We start from the raw sequence: 19,395 nt of genomic DNA on the forward strand, positions 1-19,395 counted from the left end.
GTAGAGGTTATATATATTAAAGTGATATAAACAAAGTTATTTGTGTATTATTCTAATAAATAATGACATCACAAAGTGATAAGCTTTCAGAAGAAATTTTCTTCGAAAAATGTATATTAACACACTAGACGAGCATTGAAAAAATTGCATTTCAGATACCTTTTGCAGATTCAATCAAATACAACAATTTTATTTATGCCAATTTAGTATTAGAATTATCACAATTATACTTGACGTCCACGAGTTTCGCTTATACCTTATTTTCTTTATGGCATTGTGACAATGTTTATATAGCTCATGACTTGTGAGGAACTCCTCAGTAGATCGTAGACAATGTTATAGTCAGAATTACCATTATTACAACTCAATTAAATAAAAGAATACTTTACCAGTGAATCTGTAACGTTGGCCTGAAGTAGTGTTGATGACCATCACCAACAATAAGGCGAAAACAGCTTTCGACGGCATCATGTTTTTATATATACCTAATGTTAACACTCAAACAACGATCATGGGTGTATTGTCTTGGCAGCAATTCCTTAATAAAATCTCGACGACAGCTAAAAATAACAATCATTCACTTAATAATATTTTCGGATATCCGTTTTTCACTGGACCGTTTTACATTCAGTTAATGAGACCTTTTGGTATAAGAAGCGAATCAAAAATTACATTAGGTAAAATTAATTCAATTTTCACTTTATTGATCATGTTATAAAATGTTTCACAGGTTTAAACAACGCCAATTTTGACAAGATGTAATATGTCATTTTATCCGCATATCAAATATAATTAATCTACTACGTAATTATAACGCTATTCCAGTAAAATTTCAGGCACCAGTGAGTTAAAACCTTTAAATTAGAAGTAATGTTTTCACGGAGACGAATTTCACGTCGTTAATTAGACGTTTTAATTGAACAAATATTTGATAAGAAAAAAGTTCGTCGAGGGTTTCCGCGGTGGATCATTTGTTTAATTAACACGCACAAGTTGGTGTTACGTTTGTAAGCGGGCGTGGATCCACTGTATCAACTCGGTGACAAGTTCCAGAGGCAAGAGCAAATGGGTATCACAGATGAAAGTTACACCGCGGAAAGGTTTCAAGGCTGCAGCCGCAGTCTCAGATAATACTTCTATTGTTAGTCATACACTTATCAACTCTTCCTCAGTGACTTAGTACTGGGTGGCTGTATCATTACCAGGAGCTAGTATTCCAGATAAAGTCTTACTAAAAAAACAGATTGTCACGGATTGTAGATAAAGAATAGGTATAACTTTACATTTATCTCTGATTCTAGAACTTTAACAATTTGGAAAGGTAAATTGAAAGTCGAAATCCGGAGCATCGAAAATAGGAATCTAGCGTGACAAAACAGTTTTAAACTATTTCAGTTGATGAAAGTTAGACGTCAAATAATCTGACCAACATTAACATACAAATTTGAATGGTAAACCGACTTCTACTAGTATGTATTGGACTTTATACAGGGTTTTATTTCAATGATTTCTAGAAATATAAATGCAAGTGTTTGAAAATTTCTATTGACGAATGGATTTCAGCGAAAGAAAGTACTTTTAAAACGTAATATTGTTTCGGCTGTGGGTGTAAAGTTGCAAAAAGAAAACGAAATTCATTTAAATATTATGAATTTGACTCTTTGATACAGAATAATATTATAAAATGGAAACCAAGTTAAGCAGAACTGTTCATAGGTGGCAAGATGATAGCCATGATCATCCCTTTTTATTGGGGATTTGCGGGCAAAATTTTATCCGGCGGCGGCAGACTGAATTTTCGACCCGAATCACAAATCTGCATCTAAGATTCCGCCGACTAGAAAGTCTCTATTCTTTCCTAAAACAAATACCAGCATTACAAAATAGCAAGATACGTATGAAGCGAAAAATCTAACGAGGTGTCTCATCAAAAATTACGATTTAACATTGGTTTTATTCCTAAATCAAAAGCTTTTCTACCAAAAATTCATCAAAGTCAATTCACATCTGACTTTTTTCTGGGTCGCTCACTTCTCAAAAACGAAACAATACCCAAGTATGACCCACCTACCAACTATAAGATTCGTTATATCATCGAAACGGTCGCTTTTTCAACAGTAGTATCTTTAACAAACAAATGTGTTGTAACAATTTTGGAGATCTTCCTACTAGATAAAAAAATAAGTGATTGAAGTTAGATAGTCATTAATCTAAACCAAACAATGATTTTACACGCGTTGAACTCTATTTCAGAAAAATGATAACAAAACTAAAATTTTTAACAAGCAACGGGATAAAGTGAGAAAAAAATACGTGAAATTTAATACAATGCGAATAACAGCATAAAGCTTGTTTAACGCAACATTGTTCGTTATTTCTAGTTAAAAGAACGTATTTATGTATCACTACCGACGGAAGCAAAGGAAAAACTGACAAAAAACTATCATTTATGAAATCTCAGAATTGTGTGTGCTGGTAAAATCTAAGTTATTAAAATTCAAAGGATTATTATTATTTTTTTCTCGAAAAGATGTAGATTTTATGTATAGTAGGTATTCAATATACACCACCATTTACGCGATGTATTGAGGCAAAAATGTTTAAAGTTAATTATAACTCATAATGAAAACTAAAAAAAAAATCTTAGTTTCTAATATGAGAAAATATTTTTTTTAAATCTGAAAATGTTGAATTCTAATTTTATTTAAATAACAAAAAAAAAATATTTACAATCCAATGAATTGTATAGATTTGAATAAAACAATTCTTTAGTTTCATTAAATATGGATTTCATTTAATTATCAATTTGAACCTGCATTCATTTCTAGTGAGTTAATCCATTGAAATAAACTTGCCTTTAAAATAAGAATAGAAATATTTTTAAAACCTATGAAACATTCATAACAGATTGATAAGTCTTGAAATGTGAAACATTGACTAAAAAAAGTTTTTCACCAAAAGGGAAATCGAAAATCATAAAAAAGATTTTTTCAAAAGTGATCTCTAAATATAAAAGCAAAAAACATACCAAGAATTCCCAAAAATTTCACGTAAAACACACGAAACTTTAAAGAGATTTATATTTCAAACAATGAAATTCAACGTTAACTTTTCCGTACCAGTAGAGGAAAAAGCTGGGAAGAGCGGTGGCGGATGTTCTCTTTTGATACGTTCTACCACCGCGACGCCCGGCGTAGGACTGATCAGTCACTGATGGCAGCAAGCGGTGGTGGCAGCGCAGCGTAGGAACATGCAAGGCTGCAGCCGGCGGCTAAACCGCGCCCCCGACCTACCAAGCTTGCGCTCCCCGCCCAACGCCAACTCATGCGCATACAATGCTCTAACCCTTTTAGCAACTTCCTTACTTATTCACTATTACTCCTGCTCAGGATCGCAGATAAAAAGTGCATTTCCATGCACCAGGAACGGTCAACCATAAAAACGAAAGTGATCTTGCATCCTCGCTGCAATCTCATTAACGGGCGCATTAAAATGCACTTTTTTAATGAGTGCCTTCGACTGCAACCGGCGCGACTGATTTTGGCCAGGTGGGGCTCGGCTCAGAGCTTGCGGGGAACCCCGTTTCTACTCTGTGTATCAGAGAACGCACTTTTACGCCTCATCGGACTTTATTCAGTCACCGCTATTTGATTTAAAATATATTATGACCAAATAGAACCATTTATCGTTATACTATTTGTGTACGTTTAAGCATAAATTGTAGGTACTAGTTAATACACGTTATAAGTAGATGACATTAAGGCGATGCCATACGTAGTAATGTAAAATCATGTGTTTTTGGTTTGAAAATTTGGTCACCTAGAAATTTTTCAGATGCTTTAATTAAATACTGCGAGTAGAATACATCTTGGCCTTTGAAATAATCTAGTATTTTTTAGATAAGTCTTTTTATAAGCCCAGAAAAATATAATGTATAAGGCCTATGAACACTGCTTTAAAGTTGAAAATCTCCTACGTTCGAACCCATTTTCGGTTATGATTTTATTGTATAATGTGGCAAGTAAAGTTATTTATAAAATGATCGAAAAAAAATTAAATATTTATGCCTGAATATCCACAAAATAAAATAAAAGGCACTTTTTGGCCATGTTTTTTTCTTGCATAAATCAAAACGGGCGGATGGTGTTAAGTGGGAATTTAAACCTTATTGCCATCTACGTCAGGGTTGTTATTGATAGCGGCTCAATTTAAAATATTACACGACGTAGTGCATCGCCTTAATTGCATTAACTAAGACTTAAAGCCTGTGCCAGACCACGCCATAAGCGCGCTATATTGTCATGGTTTGACCTATTTTAGCACATTGCTCGCCTTACATTCCCGTTGGTATTGTATGGCGAGAGATATACTTATATAGGCTAAGCCATATTGCGTATAGCGTAATCTATATGCATTAAAATAAGAATGATCAATTGGAAATGAAGCTTATTTCGGGAAGTATGTAAGTGTCTACATATTAATGCACAAAATATTGTTTTACGTTCCGTTTTAAGGTATAAAAATTGTTAGAATGATGGCAGTGCTGCTTATAAACAGATATTTCAAAAGCAATGGTATTATGTTCATAGGAACGCGTGTTAATAATGCAAACAAAGCTGATCACGACTCTGAAAGAACCGTCCCTATTGTTCACTTTAATCCTATTTCCGTGTTATTTATAATCCGTCTTGTTTAAATTTTTCCCTGCAAAACGATGATTAAACAGAACAAAGGACAGCAAATAATGTTCGTACAGTATTATATTTACCGAATATGAAAGTGTATCTATTTACCAGGGTGGTTCAGATTAGAAGTGAACAGTTTGTTAGTAAGTGCGCCCTACAATCATTTAGGTGCGCATTAAGTTTTTAATTAATGAACAACGCTTATAACCATAATTCTCACATTCACAAGTGTAAATCGGTCTTTGGTCGACATAAATTCATTTCAATGAATAATCGATTTAAAAAAGACAAGTCTACACAGTGATGTTTATGGCCATTTTTCAGTGCTGAACCTTAAGAAGTTTTGAAATTTTTTGCATATTCCGAAAAGTACCTGCCTACCTATTATCATTATATTTAAAGAATCATAATGTTCTGAGTAGCACGATGTTTTGATTTGCGCGATATTTTGGTTATAATAATGTATCGATTTAAAAAAATATTTAAAATGTTTGTATGTACAGAGGATAATATTTTTCATCATTGTCCTTTCTTAAATAACAAAATTTTATATAAGTCCCATTTGCTTAAAACTTAATGTCACCCTAGATGTCTTTATTCTTTATATTGTTTCTTCTTGGAAACAATGATTAGTTATGATTCAAATATTGTTACAATATACTGTCAAATTACCTATCTGGCCACTCATGTGGTATATCTTTTACTATCTTTTTAAATATGTTTTTTTTGTATATAGTATTACTTTATGTTCGTGATTACTTTATGTGTGCCTCAGTCGAATTTTAATTGTTAAACTCGAAACAGGCTTAATCCTAGTGAGGTTGATTTTTATGAGAAATAACATGATTTATGTTCTGCGAGATGGAATAAATAGATAAGTAAACAAAATTGATTATCGTGTGTTTTGTATTTTATGATTTTCCTAAAGTACCGATACGACCTATGCCCATCGATAGTCTACATATAATACAACATTATCCCTTTAATACTAATTTTTATTTTTAAGGTAAATGTGTATCACCATGGCAATCATTAATAATCGTGGAATGTGTTTTATGAAATATTTCCCACGTTCATAAACAAAACAATCCTCTTTATTTGTGTTATCGAAAGCTATCAAAAAGAAACAACCTACCACGAAGCAACGGGAGAAGTTTGTTTACCAGACCACCTACAGAAACTCTATGTCTCTAGGTAGTGTTAATAGCCCCCACGGTAATAGTAATCTTGTTACAGATATAAAGATACATATCGTTGGTTTCTAATTTATTTATTGCACCTTTATCAATAGTGACACTGAAGATACTACTCGTAATGTAGTGTGAAACCACTATTCAAGAACGAAAACTTAATTGAAATCATAAAATGTTTCAAAACCCAAAATTTTCTAATTATTTCGGGTGAGGATTAGTTCTGAGTTGTGTGCAAGAACTAAATAGAAAATAAAATTTTAGCATATTCAATATAAACAAAATTCTTAAATTTTCATTCAATAGTCATATCTTCATTACCGCTTCGACTTTGTAATCCACTATTATTAATTAAGAAAACGTCTAAAATAACAAAACTCTTAAAGCAAGATTAATTAAAGGTTTCACACTCTTTGACAGAGTGTCAAATTCAATAGGTTTGGATTACAAGAATTCCATATTAGAAAATGTGAACTGTCTGCTTAGCGTAGTGTGGCCTTTGAGAGATTCCAGCTAAACATTCCAGCAATATATACGGGCTTCCACGAAAGCTACAAAATTGCTGAAAAAATCGCAATTTTTAAAATACGTATTCCATAACAATTTAACATTATTAAGTCAGATTCATACATTCCCCCCCACCCCCTCTCCCGAAATATATTTGCTTTTCACTGAACATCGCTTCCGCTCTGTAACAAAAGCTTTTGAACCGGCATCATTCAACAAATTTCCCAAAAATATTTTATCAAAACAAAGGTAAATCAATGATTACACACACATGTCGGTTAGGTACCTTTTATCACGACAAAGGGTTAGTATCGATGACTTTTCAATCGTTTAAAATAAATAAAATAGTGTTAACAAATTCAAGGTTGCAGACCCGCAACGAGATGTCACAAATAATGAACAAGATTTTTACAAGGATTAAAAGCACAAGCGCGAATTAAAAATTAAGAAATGCCTAGTAAAATCAGGACCCGCCTTAAAAGATGCAAATCATTCCGAGCAAGTAATTAGCAACATTTCAGAAGATTTTAAGAAAAGTGATTCAGAGCCGTCGGCTGAAATTGGAGCCACATTCTTATGGGTAAACGCGAAGAAATGTATGTCAGAGATTTGTGACTCTACAACGTCGTACAATGGCCGCCGTGGGCGTCAGTGTTTTATTTAGATGAAACGCGACATCACTTCGGGTTGATTACTTCATACGTGCCAGGTGAATTGGGGACAGGACTGCTCGCAACACTAAGAAGCACGGCTCATTATGAGAAAATCAAACACTCACCGGTATTCATCGGAAATATTAATATAATATAATATGTTGATAGGTCGGTTGAAGCTTGTTCGGTGAGGAGGTCGGTAAATGTGGGTTACACTAACTTTATATAAACACTTGCATTTTATATAAACCTCTATTCATCAACATCCCTTATTTTATCGAAACATCATTATAAAATGTATTACATTAAGTTTATGTTGTTCTACTAATAATTTAAGGTTTATTAGAGACAAGCTGACGTGTACCGGTCGTTGATCGGGATTATGAAGTATTTTTTTCTTTAGTAATTTTTTGGTAGGAGAAATAAAAGTTAGATTTTCTTTGGCCGAGTTTTTTTTTTAATTTTACGAAATTTTAAAACGTAATTAACAAGCTAGAAAGCTAAGGTACATCCGTTCTTCGACGCGGTACATTTTTAAGGAGTTTTCACGCTAAGCGAAGAAAACATATGCTTATGCGCCATCATCGTTTTGTGAGATGATGGCTGAAAGGTTAGGCGGTGAAGGTTGGGGGGGTAGCCTCCTCGCCACAGCTCCCTGTTCTTCTTTAATCCCCCTGTCACGCAATATCCCCAATAATTTGGGGATATTGTTGAACCACCAAACCCGATCGGTGAGACTCCGGTGTAGATTACATACAAATTATGCAATTCGTAGATCTCATTGAAATTTTCATTTTTGTCTACCTTTTTTTAAACTTTAGTGAAAGGGATTTGTATGGGGGTTCTAATTTTTTTTAATATTTTGAATTTTTATAATATTATAAGGTATTTTTTTCAAATGAAAATATATGTATCCATAGTTGTCACTACCACGGCTGTATATTGTTATGCAGCGTTAAAGAAGTTACGGTTGTAGCGAAACCCTATCGACATTAAGTATAAAAACATAAGTGGTGTTTACGAAGTTATTATTTTATATTAAATTATTATTATTATGACACATCCAGTGGCGGCTCGTGACTTTTGGGTGTACTAGAATACTAATATTACAATTTTTTTTTTTTTTTTTTCAAAAATTCGATTGATTGTATGAAGAAAATCGCTGCGGCGCACTGCTAAACTGAAATTTCCTGAAAATCTTCATACAAAAAACCGTTTTCAGTTACAACAACATCAATTATGCCATTGTTTGTAATATTAGTTCTCAAGTACACCCAAAAGTCACGAGCCGCCACTGGTCACATCCTAAAGTATTTGATTTATAGAACAAATAATTTATAGATAATTGAAACCTGAATGCATAGCATTTTAACTTTACAAAGAAGATATTCTATTTTAAAGGGTGTAAAGGTTAAAAATTCCTAATCTGAAGGTACTAATAAGTTGAGACAGACAAATAAATAACACCCTTGCATGTATACCTACAGGGACAAATATGCATTTACATACATTGTTTTGATAGAATGCATAAAAGGGTTTGCGTCAAGCTAAGCACTAAATATTTAATATTTTAATATTATAATATTTTTTTAATTCAACTGTGGGTTACATGATGATAATATATCAAACCTAAGAACAATGCATTGTCTATGTGTTGTTTTTGCTATTATCTGTCAACAGATTGATGGCTGCATGACATTAATATCCAACTAGCCAAGTTTCGACTCTTATCTATAAAATTATTTTGTTGCACTGATTAAGAATACGAAAGAAATGTTGACAGAAATTGCAAACCACGAAAAACATAAATATATTGTACTTGCTTCATAAGAATCTCCTTTTAGTTTGTGCAATTCAATACAATATGCACAAAAAATTACACAAATACCTACATTAAAGGATCTAAGGACCTCAGAGATCGTGGGTTCGAAATCCGGCAACCCAAATTGAATTTTCAAATTAAATCTTTCATGCTTATGTTATCAAAAATACAAATTTAAGTTGTTAACTTTAGTTCAATGCACTCAAATTAGCTTTGAATTTATTTTTTTAATTCAGACAAGTGTTAAATACTGTATATGAGGGAATATACATACATACTATCCATTCCTGTATCCATCCTTGTTCTTAACAGGAATGCTCGATTTCAATACGTTAAAAGCCCGCAGAAAAATATTTTTAGGCAAACACTTTTTTAAGTTAATCTCTGGTACAATACATAATCCGCCTATGTTGAAAGAGGTTAACTTTTATGTCCCTAACAATTATACTCGAAGGAGATCCCATGCACTCTTATATGCTCCGAAAGCGAGGACTTCTGCCTATCAGAACGCGCCAATAAACAGAGCGACTCAACTGCTTAACGATTCTGCATTAGCCATCGACATTTTCAATGTCACCTACAGACAATTCAGTAACTATCTTATAACGCATGTGACAAAATAGTAAAACTGCCTGTGTAAACCTTTTAATTTGTAATCTTCTCCATGATATATTGGTGTATAACCGTTTCATGGAGAACATGAAAAAATAAATAAATATATATCTACGATGAATATTTTTGTTACCTGTCATTTTCAAAATTGGAATTGATTTGTAAAGAATTTGTATTCATATTATACAGCACATTTCAACCTCATTCCAGAAAAGTATATAATATAAATGTTGCCTAGTGAAAGACTACCATTCAAAATTGAAGAGAAAGCTTCAAAAAACAATGGCTCTGTATAATTAGAGTATTACATATATGTATATTGTATACAAATGGACATTTAAAAGTGGTATATTCATATAAATGTCCACGTAATATCATCTATCAAAGGAACTAGTTAAAATTCCGACACTATCTTGGCTAGTTGAATCTATAAACGACTTGAACTTGCAGCTAGTGGGAGGTACTCTGCAGGTGGGTGGTGGGTGGGTGGCGGGCGCGGACCGTTTGGTTCTTGTCACGACCGGCCCGCGACCTCGCGACCCGCGACCGCGACTCGTGACTGTGTCATCGTAGGCTTGAACCGCGCTTCCACCCAGCCTCCCTTTACCCCATGCATATGTAAACAGTTGCACATGGATCCCGAAACCAGATATACGTCATTTATTATAAGATTTTTTAAATCATGTCAATACAACAGATTAAGTGTAGGTATGTATGTGTGAATACATGTATGCATGTAGGTGCATACATGTACATTATTCTTTACTTACAGTGTTGTGTTCATTAATGTTGTGTTTGTCTGTAATTAGTGATAGTATCAACCAAGTTTAATTAATGTAATTGTATTTCGAGAGCTTTGATATAAATCACTGTTGACAAACCTAAGAAAAAAAAAAAGAAAAAAAACATAATTTGTAATGTGATTTTATCAATATATGTTTCAATAGTAACATATAACAAAAATAAAAGAACTTCACATTTTTATGTTTTGTTGTCAGATATTCTGCCCCTTACACAGTATGAAGGACTAATTTATTATATATTTTGTTCTACAAAATGTAGATTTTGTATAATATATAATAATTTTATATAATATGCCATGCAATCAATCTTTTTGTTTTAACCCTTTATTATTAAGTACATGTATCTCTGATTTTAATCAAACATCAAATCTTTATGTTTAAAAAAATATATATATATTAAAAATAAAAAATATTGAAAAAAAGAGGAGAAGAATAAAAAATATATATATTTATATATTATTTATATAAAAAATTTTTATCAAATATTTATGATAACATTTACTAAATAAAATAAATTTTCGAAATTCTAAAGTTTTATAGCAGTCTTCAGGTTAAAAAAATTCAACTGTTTGTACGGAAAAAAATCCTCCTTGCAAAAATATTTTTTTATGGGAAAATAAACTATGGAATTTGTAAAAAAATCTTCTTTATTTCTGCCCTTGAGGTGTTTTTGCACAAAAACGGCGCTATACAAGTCATTCAAGTATTATTATTATTACTACCGTGATCATCTCAAACAGCTTGTGTATTGGATCGACGTTCATTGTTGTATCCATTTTTAAGTATTAAGAGGAACGACTGCGCGACCTTTATCGTACAAAACTTAAATTAGGATTTGAGGCCAACAAACTAATACGAAGTACTAGCAAATATCTATTACGTATATATGCTACTTTTTTATTTATATGTAAAGGAAATTTATTTCCTTTAAAATTTTGAAAAGGAATTAAAGTTCAATAAGGCACAAATTAAATTTTAAAATATAGGTTATTAAGGAATTCCATTATTTTTTAATCAACTTTGACAAATTTTTGTGTGTTAGTAAAAATTAGAAAAAAACTCCCTTTTTACGGACGAAACATTTGTGTTCTAATGTAAATAAAAATTAATTTAAGTTCATCATAATGATTTTTTAATAATAAATATTATTATTTCACACTTCATTTCCTTATACCTAGGTAAATAGGTAAGGAAAGTGTATTTTTAAATAATTATCATTATTTAAAAAATAATTTTCAAAGTTGCCTCTAAAATCGTGCAAAAATGATTTCTTTAATGGCCTATGTATATTATATAAAACGAAACAAAATAAAGTTTTTTGCCTCAAATCCAAATGTAAGTTTTGTAAGTAAAAGGCCGGGCAGTCGCTCCTCTTAATATTTTTCACTGCAGTTCCTTATTACTGAAATTAATGAAAGTAATTGGAACGAAGCGACTTTGACAACGGAGCGACCGTGATTCTGCTTGGAGATGTGGAAAATAATTATGAAAATAAACAATGTACATAGCAGCCAATCGATGGAGTTCAACTGAAATCATTTGAGAATAATTCGACGTTGACACCTTCACCTCGTTTCAACACTGAATTTTTGAGCTCAGATTTGGACTATGGATGCAGTAAAGTTAGCTATGGATTTTCCCAGGAGATATCACATCAAAAAATACTGGCGTTTGTGTGTAAGTAAAGATTGATATTATCGAGATAATAAAGCAGGAGTCGGCGAACCGGCCTTATAAGGTACTTTAAATGGTGTAAAGGATAAAATATCTATGTCTAACGGGGTAATCGGTCAACTCAATTTTGTGAGCGGGTTTAAGTACCGCCACTTAAGTTACCCTTGGCTAATTATTTTCTCTTTTATTTATGTCAATATTTTTTTAAATCTTCGGTCATAAAGAAATGTTGAGTTTTTATATAGTTTGTTAGGTATATGTATAGTTTGTCATAAAACACAATAAAATATACATTTTTAGGTATCAATTAAATATTGTTCATTTGAAATATTTAATATTTTCAGGGCTAGTTAAGAAATATATCTTCATAGGTTTTGTAATAATGCTACAATTATTTGAATATATGTTAGTTAGTCTTACAAAATTGTAATTGATGTCCGATTACTGTATTATAATGAAGATATCGCATAACATAACACTTCGAAATTGCATATTCGGTTAAGTAAACATCGCACGATTCTTCGCAGGGGTGGTAGGCAAGGATGATGAAACTTCATGCAACTCTATCTTTGCCCATGGTCCTGCGCGTTCCTTCCGCATCCTTCATTTTCGTTAATGAATAATGATATACATACTCTTCTGGTATTGACTATTGAATGACTGAAATGTTTGTTTCACTTTGCCATGCCATATCTATATATTTTTGAGCCGTTCAGGCGAGGAATTACTGAGCACGAGCCTAGATGCGTCGATGCAGCCGCACCGTGATCGATTGCAGAGTTTTCCCGTGACTAAAGGTCGAGTGTTATTTTATTGGGACCGGTCGATTGGGCACGCCCGGCGCGGCGTAACGGAACACACCGCTGGCCACCGCTTCCTGCTGCTGGGTATCAAAGCGACTCCGGCTCGAACACGATAATCTAATGTTACCGTCACTCTTCCTGCTCAAACGGGCGACAGCTTTTACACGAATCCCGAGAATCTTTAAGTACACTAAATAGCTTTTATCGACTTCAGATGCGCGAGTTACAGACCTCAATAATTTTTATTGCTCTTCGGACTTGCCAACTTGCTTTCGTGGTAGGACCTCCTAACATACATTTTGTCAATCAACTGTGTATGGCTTCTTATTTGTTAGGTTTATATTTACCTACTTAACTATTATTTAAATCAAGTTTTTTAAACATTGCATAATTACCATGATTTGACGACAGTTGGGTACAGGATGTGGAAAACATCATATTTAAATAATAAATTCTCAAGTATTCGTATTAATAACTCTAAAAATGTTATTGTTAATTTTTAGGAAAATATTCAAGATTTAAATTTGGTGTTACAAAATAACGTTAACGTTATTTAAAAGTTACGTTATGTGGTTCCTACGTTTAATCTTAAAGTTATTAATAAATAACAAAGTTCAACAACATTGGCAGATGTAAAACAGCGAAATTGAATTTTTTATGGACATTGAAATTAAAGTAAACAAATCATTATATTTTTGATAGTAAAACAATTATTTTATTATTATAAAAATATACACACAGAATAAGATTTAAATATTGGCATTATTTAGAATAACATGAGGCTGGCCGAATGAAGCGTCGTCCCGTCTTGCCAAGTTTGCTATGCTAGAGTCAGTTCTTGAGATAATTTAAAACTAAATTAAGGCGATGCACTACGTCGTTTAATATTTTAAATTGAGCCGCTATCAATAACAACCCTTACGTAGATGGCGATAAGGTTTAAATTCCCGTTTAACACCATCCGCCTGTTTTGATTTATGCAAGAAAAAAAACATGGCCAAAAACTGCCTTTTATTTTATTTTGTGGATGTTCAGGCATAAATATTTATGTTTTTCCGATCATTTTATAAATAACTTAATTTGCCACATTATACAATAAAATCATAACCGAAAATGGTTTCGTAAGTAGGAGATTTTGAACTTTAAAGTAGTTTTCATAGGCCTATACATTATTTTTTTCTGGGCTTATAAAAAGACTATATAAAAAATACTCGATTATTTCAAAGGTCAAGATGTATTCTACTCGCAGTATTTAATTGAAGCATCTGAAACATTTCTAGGCGACCAAATTTTCAAACCAAAAACACATGATTTTGCATTACTACGTATGGCATCGCCTTAATTCAATTATAAAAAATTAGCTGACGTTTACCCGGCATTGCTGGGGGTTATCTTTAGGACACAGACTTATACCGTCCCGGATTTTCTATAGGCCTTTTTAAGATATACAATTCCGTAGTAAATTATTTTGATGTATCTCGTTTAGCCAGCGTTAACAATGTAGTGCCAGAAAATATATTTTTACGACTTGATTATAAAACATCGACTTTTAGTTGATGTAAGAAGCGAATTAACCTACATCACTGAACTCAACAAATATCTAAAGAAAATGGAAAATAGATTAAGATTTTTTGTATTAAAATTGTTTATAAATACATAAGTATCCATTGATTGTATTCATGTCATTGAATAAATAAACCTATGAGTTTGATTTAAGTACGTCGTAAGAGTGCAAAGCTGATGTAAGCGTAATGAGTAAGATCAAGAAAGGGACGCTTAGATGGTTTGAGCATGTAGAGCGAATAAAGATGTGTAAGGAGAATATATGATACAAATGTGAATGACAGCAAAAGTCGGGGACGCCCGAGGAAGACGTGGCACGGCCAAGTGAATCAGATAGTTAAGTCGAGCCATGTCAAGAGTCAGAATAATAGAAGAGTATGTATGAATTTGAATGAGGCAAGGAGTGTGTGCCAAGACCGAGTTATTTGGCGGTGCGTCCTCTCTCCCTACCCCTGCGGGGAAACAGCGTGATGGTTAGTTAGTTAGTTATGTCGTATGCCTTTAAGTTTGTGTGCATGCTTATGATATGTAAACTGTCTATATATCTGTCTAAGTATTTTATGCCTTTGTATTGTAGTCACCTGAAACGTTATTCTTCTTTATCTTATTTCTATGTTCTGGCATCATGTTATATGTCTGCTTTAGTGTTATAATTAGTATTGTGAAATCTACTGCTGACAAATTGCTTTATTATTTTAGTAAGTGCTTGTAATGAAAAATAAATAATGTATTCTACCGAAGTACGAAAAAAAAATCACACTAAATAGCTTAAATTATTGCTTGTGCAATGAGGTGTTTAGTTTAGCTTGGAGGATAAGTAGTGATAAGAGGATAAGTGCAATAACAGAAATATAATTACAATCATAAAGCTTTTCACTGCATTTAAATAAAAATCTGGCTGAGGTTTGCACAAATGTTTTCGATGCATATACCCGATATAGAAAATGTGCACTTAAAAACACTACACGAGTATTGACTTTTAACCACAAAAAACAATGTGGCTACATGATATAAATAACAATGTTTTACTTATTATTGATTTAATTTTGTTATTATTTATTTGATATTATAGAAACAAACATTACATAAGTTACAGTGATGACATAATTTAAAGCAATTAGATATTTCATATTGGGTACTTATGATATGTTTCCTTGTAATGTCTGTGTGTGTGTGTGTGTGTGTGTGTGTGTGTGTGTGTGTGTGTAGGTGTGTGGGTGTGTATGTATCCGGATCGAACAGTTTATATTATTAATATGATGTCAGGTTTGAATTTGGGCAGTGAATCCGAAAAAGTGTCAATGTTTGAGATTAGAAATTTATTATTTAGAGTATGAAGAGCTCGGTTTTATAAATGTATTCTGCGAAATTCTGAAGCCAGACTGGAATACCACATAAATAAACCAAAGTGCTGATACTTGCATCGCCTACGCATAGATGATGATCAAGAGGTAAATGTCATCACAGAATTAACTGGAACTTTATCCAATTTATAAACATTGATAATTTATCTCTGGAACGTGGTTTTTAATAAATACACATGTTATCCGAGCTTATAATGTCCATCGTGCTATGAAAAATAACAAGAAATGGTGACTGCACTTGTCATTGTTCTAATATATTTTAGTTTTATGTAGGTAGGACACGGAGAAAACTTACTGATTTAAAATATTACTAATTTATTAAAAATATAGTCATATTATTCTTGTTCCTGTCAAAAACAAAATTGCAAGCCTTTAACGAATAAATTGGCAGATTTTCTAACAAACAACACGAATGTGTAATGAGGATGTCGGAACACGTCTTCATAAAAAATCTCTTTTCGTTATTATATTTATCAGGAAAAGTGGTGCTACATAAACCACGTTCTCCGATATATTCTGAAAAGACTAATATTTTATTAGGAAATGGTTTGTCATTACGTTTTGAAAAGAGTTTAATAAATCAGCCATACTAATTTTTCTCCGTGTCCTGTGTGAGCTTTTTATAAATGCTATTTTAATCAAGATAACATATTCATACAGATATTTGTAATTGAGTTTAAAAACATCTGCATCAACCTGAACCAACAGGTAATACCTACATAAGAACCGAGCCTATAAATATGTAAAATATTTTTGAAAAAATCTTATGTTTTTTTGTAACTCGTTTCAAAAAATCGTTGGCACGCTGAAGAAAATAGGATAGGTACTCGTACATTAAGAGGGGTATTATGACCGTTGACGATGAAAATCCAGTCAATAAACGCATATTAAGCTATTTCACGCCACGCTTCGTTGTAGATCTTTCTCCGGTGTTATACTGAGTTCATCTTTTACTCTGAAACTTTGAAACGATTTTTGCACCATACTCGATATACTCGCTTACATAAATATATTATCGGTGACCTAGTTTTCAAATACTACAAAAACAATTGCAGTTATTATAAAGTAAAAAGCGTAGCGTTTGAGATGAGTAGTTAATTCGGCGGGGTTCGGAGTCGTTGGTCGGGGGCTGCGGTACGGTACGGGCGTGGTCCTGATATTGGATACCTAGAATCTGCTATCGTTTACTTCCTCGGTTTCTATGTTTTTTTTTAACATATATACGAGGAAAATAATTTCCCTATAGATCTATGCCATCTTCAGCCATGATGTGTGGAGGAGTAGTCTCTCCACTAGCCTCAAGAACCAAGAACAAAAAATAAAAATACCCTTTTAGATGTATTTGTTTTTAGTCTGTGCTATGCTGGGACAGTCGAGGGCATTTAGAGTATTTAATTTAGCGTTGGTAATACTCCCCAAGAGTGAGTCAGAAATGAGTCGCAAATGTGTGTTATGAATTCAGTGGAGTACCATACTTTCTGGTAGAAATAGTTCATACAATACATACTAATGGCGCCAGAACGGTAGACCTGCAAACCTAGGGCATTTATGTACCTTGTACGCAGCGTCTATGAGATTGATAAAACCACGTTATTTGTACGCAATTTATATTGCTGAGGACATTTTTGTACAAAATGGCGTGAAGTCAATAACGGGTGTCCCGATGCTAAGATAAACGAAAGGTTTAAAGAAAATTAAAAATACGAAAATTTCTAAAATAAATGTTTTCATGAAGGATCTTGTACGTTAATTTATTCAGTTGTACTCAACAATCGGCGGAAAGAATGATAAAATGGGAATTTTAAAATATTTACTGCACAATTTATACAAACAATATTATGAAAAACTACACACAGTAAAGCAACGCACGCCACTGGTTGACCATGAATCCAAAACTCCATTACAGAGATTTTGCTTTCTTGCAAACTATTAGATCACACTTCTAGATATTATATTTTCAGTGCAAGACGTTAAAAGATATTTAAAGTCGCCCCTAGTGATTCATTTATAAGTTAAGCTTATAAACTTAAGTTAAGGTTAGCAAAAAAATACTGGAAATCCCCCTTACTTATGAACTCGGTCTAAATATTACGCGGCACTTAAGATCGAAATAGTGAACCTCTTGTCTTATAATAATTCATCACATCTTTAAAAAGTTGTATAAAGTCATGGAAAGTGATGAAACAAAAACTTTTTTAACTGGGTTATGTAGGTTAGGTTATGTTAGGTTAAAAAATTTGTTTTCATTGTTTCTATATCTTTATATCACTTTTTAAAAGTGTATTGAATTGTCACTGTGCTGAGTTATCATGGAACCCTTATAACCATGGGGCGGCGTTGGTGGGTATAGTAAATCTGTATTAAGGCCGGCTTAACTAATCCAATGCCAAACCGGCGAGTAAGAATCTAATAGGTAAATTATTAAATTACTTATATTGATCACATGTTTTATTTCATTTATTGAAACTTCTTTTGGCGCGCCTAGGGGGCTAAAACCGACTCTTGCGTAGCAAGCGTGGCAATACGGGACGACACTCTAGCAAAGAAACGGAACTGACGACTTTCGGTCAGCTTCGTGACTCTCTATATCTATTCTATTTCATTTGTGATACGTTTGTTTTACATATGTTCTAATAATAATAAAACCAATTCTCATTCTCAGACTATAAAAATATTACCATTCGTTATTTCGGCTACTGGCATTATACCTAGCTCTCTCATTAAAAATTTAGGCGTATTAGATCTATCAAAAAAATTATATATAAAGATGCAAAAGTCGGTCATTTTGAATACATGTAGGATAAAAAAAGATTTTTTAAATATTTATGTTGAGGGATCAGTAGGATTTATAGGCCCTGTTAGGAGTTCTACCGAGCCGAACCCTCTGATATGAAAATATCTGGAGTCGGTGAATTATTTTCCCATTTGATCTCTGGTGAGTTGACGTGTTGTTCTTGTATTGTTTTGTATTTATTTTGCTTTTATAATGCACTTACATAATGTTGATTGACTAGATGATCATTTGTAGAAAAGTGTGTGGAAGGGTTTAGTTTTTCCCATGGGGAAGATTTAACCCGGAAAATAAAATCGGAAGTTAAAAAAAATAAAATAAAAAATCTTTCAATAAAAATTCAATTCCGGTGTTTCATGTAAGCCAGACCCCGTAGCGGCTATGTATATTTTTAGTAAGTTTCCAAAACGTTCAATGAATTTCATGCCCCACATGTGCTCAATAATTTGCCTAGTAGGTATTATGATTTGATTGCTCTTCGTGGGTTGTCCCGTTCTGCCTTAGCCTCGTGAGCCTCCCCCTCGCGCCGGTTCCCGGTGCTTCTTCCCCCGTCTAATAGTGCCCGCCTTCAAAGGGCTCCAGAATACGTGCGCCTACTTAGGGTTTTCCCCCTTCCGGGCGTTGTGTATTCATGTGCGATTATCTTCGGTAATCTTCCGTGTTACCAACTTATGGACTCTTGGAGTCACATGCATCAAATGTGAAATGCATTGTTTCAATCGACTTTTACACGATTTCAATTAGAACTTATAATGTAACGAGCTGAGATTATTCATAGTGACAAAACAGAAAATGCTGTACAAAGTACATCATACCAGAGCTCTTTGAACATTGCTTATAATTGGTAAGTGTATTAATTTTGGAATGAATTTAAGTATGCCTGACAAGGTGAAATATGTTTTGAAACTACACAATATAAGATTGTGTT

At 32.9% G+C, this 19,395-nt stretch overlaps 1 protein-coding gene across 5 annotated transcripts in view; it reads right to left on the reverse strand.

The window, feature by feature from the left end:
* Nucleotides 1-19,395, reverse strand: part of trol (terribly reduced optic lobes) — a 298,108-nt gene that overhangs the window by 116,803 nt on the left and 161,910 nt on the right. Inside the window, exons 1-2 of one of the 5 annotated variants that reach the window (XM_089645755.1) lie at nt 3,120-3,192; nt 390-560 (exon numbers count right to left, since the gene is read on the reverse strand). The exons of the other annotated variants lie outside the window; for them this stretch is intronic. Coding sequence (XP_089501881.1) covers nt 390-471 — 82 coding nt within the window. The 5' untranslated portion in view covers nt 472-560; nt 3,120-3,192. Of the gene's footprint in view, nt 1-389; nt 561-3,119; nt 3,193-19,395 lie in introns of those variants that run through there. 5 annotated transcript variants of the gene reach the window in all.

Source organism: Hesperophylax consimilis, chromosome 23, assembly GCF_061612785.1.
Source record: "Hesperophylax consimilis isolate HC1 chromosome 23, BYU_Hcon_1.0, whole genome shotgun sequence".
In the NCBI taxonomy this organism is placed as follows: domain Eukaryota; kingdom Metazoa; phylum Arthropoda; class Insecta; order Trichoptera; family Limnephilidae; genus Hesperophylax; species Hesperophylax consimilis.